At 43.4% G+C, this 2,500-nt stretch overlaps 1 protein-coding gene across 1 annotated transcript in view; it reads right to left on the bottom strand.

Annotated features, from left to right (window-relative positions):
* Positions 1–2,500, bottom strand: part of LOC113658376 (mannosyl-oligosaccharide 1,2-alpha-mannosidase IA) — a 220,178-nt gene that overhangs the window by 110,608 nt on the left and 107,070 nt on the right. Inside the window, exon 2 of the mRNA XM_047808679.1 lies at positions 1,018–1,114. Within this exon, the coding sequence (XP_047664635.1) occupies positions 1,018–1,114 (97 nt within the window). The remainder of the gene's footprint in view (positions 1–1,017; positions 1,115–2,500) is intronic.

Here is a 2,500-nt window from a genome sequence, read left to right as displayed (position 1 = left end):
GTCTTGATGTATACCCACCTCTTACCCTGAGAGATAGTGGACCAGTCAAGCAGCGCCGGTAGACCTGAGTGATAAGAGCTTTGAGATAAGCTGTGTTTTTTTTTTGGCTTTGTAGGCAAACATCAGCATTTTGAATCTGATGCGTTCAGCTACCGGACGCCGGTGGGACGGCCACAGCGCAGCGGTGGGGTGGTGTGGGAGAACTTAGGCAGGTTGAAAGCAAGTATAGGATCATTTGCATATCGTACATCCTGGTTTCCACTGGCATCTACATCCTGCACTTACTCGCTAGATGTTCCTTGTATAGTCTACTTTCCCTGACCTCCTTGTTTCCTAGCACTCTTTATTTTCTTCGTGAACATAACGATTGCTTCTGCTTCGTCCGTTAGAGTTTCCATCGCTCCATCGCTCGACAGTCTTAACGAACCACCTTGAATGAATGGAAATGCTATTTTAGGAAAGTCCGGTTTCCTTGAGAGATGTCACAGTGACCCAGATCTCTGCAGCAAAGCTTCTGGAATGAAATCCATACAAATCATAAATTGTATGCTCATCTATCCGGTAATCCCAAATAAGCAGGATTGTCAGAAACGGAGAAGAGGCATATTAGCGTGTTCCAGTATCGGTTAAATGTCACTCTGTGTCACTCGGCTAAGTGAGTTCAGTAAATCGCAGTTACTAAAACTGTCAGGTGGAACAAACTTTTTTACTCGGAAGAGTGACGTTAATCCGTAGAAAAGTGCAGAAGCTGCTTTTGAAGCTCTCCGTATTGTGACTCACGGCTCTTGTTTGGATGGCTCGGAAAAAGAAATAGCGATCTAAGTTCGTCTATGAACGACCCAGATCCACCGAGAACATCGTCACGGCCTTTGCACGGAGAGCGGAACGTTATAGTAAAAGCAGTTCGAGAAGATGTGATGGCTTGCTTCGTTTGTTCTCATGAACGTTCACCTTGAACGGTTAATAACGCTAACGACAAATAACAAAAAAACAAACAAAAAAAAACACGCTACTCACCGAACATGTTGCCGATGTGGCCGTTTTTGGTGAGCGGCCTGAGCTCGTTCTGGCCCCACGCATAACCTCTGTAGTTGTCCCAGGCAAATTTCATCATCTACACAAAGATAAACAAAGCAATGATGGTTAAAATCCATGAAGTGGAACTAAAGCTAGTCAACAACAACAGTTAATAAAGTGTTGTAATACGGTTCGTTAAACGCATCACTGTAGAACTTTTACTCAAAATAAAACCCTTAAAGGTGAGGTCGATCAAGCAAAACAAAAACCAAAACAAACGTTTAGCCAATGAGCAGTAAGGGGCGTGTCTTTTCGATATGGGTGGAGAGAGTGTTCAGTTTCCCGAGTCAGTAACTCCTGAGCTAAACGCTGTTACTACACAAAACGCGGTTGTAGCTGCCTCTCTACATTACTACGATAGAAAAGAGGTGTTATTTGTGTAGTAACAGCGTTTAGCTCAGGAGTTATTGACACGGGAAACTCCAACCTGTGAATATGTGGCCAACTTCCTGCTCCTTCAGTTCTCTCCAGCGCTGGAAAGCTGATCCTATATTAACACGTCCTACTTCTTGCCTTATCGTAAGTCTTTCTTCTCTTTCTTTCTTTGTTTTTATCCTCCATGTCAACGTTAAAACCGCTTTCTTCTAATGTCACACATGCGCACTGAACACTCTCTCCGCCCGTATCGACAAGCCCCGCCCCTTTCTGCTCATTGGCTACACGTTTGTTTTGAATTTTGTTTTGTTTGGTGGCCCGACTCAGTTTTCTGAAACATTTCTTAAACAACAGAGACCCCACCTTTAACAAATTCAGCCAGCATTCAGTAAGAAACACTTTTGGAGATTTCAAGAAGCTCCAACGAACGCCAACGTCGCTAACGGTGAGGAATCACCGCCAAGCCCGAAGAGGATCGAGCTAGTATCGAGGTAAACATTCTGGAAAATTCACCACGATCAAATAAAGCTATGACGACGCACCGACATCTGGATTCGTAGTGTTTGGATTTAAACCTAAACGCCGTTCCAGAGCTCGGTAGTGATCTCAGCGTTACCGAGCACTTAACAAAAGATCACACCAGACAAATTAGAGCTGAATAGATGAGAGACGACTTCAGAAAAATCAAAGGATTTAATCATTTTCCCAGAATGTCTGGTAACTGAGCAGCCAAATGGTGATATCATTATCCATAATTCTGCAACTGCAGATACACGGCTTGTGATTAATGAAGCAAATATAGCCACTGATGAATACAGTGATCACACACACACACACACACACACACACACACACCATTTCCTATGCTCTAATGCGATAATCCCTAAATTCATCCACAATGCATTGCAAGGTCTGTATTATGTAATTAAGACTTAATAACCAGACTAGCACCCTGAACCATGGTTCTCCCTGAGACTCCGGCATGCAGGATTTATTAGGATTTGGTCGTCTTTTGTCAAGTTTAATCCCTAAAACCCTTTGAATGATC

Source organism: Tachysurus fulvidraco, chromosome 25, assembly GCF_022655615.1.
Source record: "Tachysurus fulvidraco isolate hzauxx_2018 chromosome 25, HZAU_PFXX_2.0, whole genome shotgun sequence".
Taxonomy (NCBI): domain Eukaryota; kingdom Metazoa; phylum Chordata; class Actinopteri; order Siluriformes; family Bagridae; genus Tachysurus; species Tachysurus fulvidraco.
Note: the sequence above shows the minus strand (reverse complement) of the source record. Positions and strands in the feature narration are given on the sequence as shown.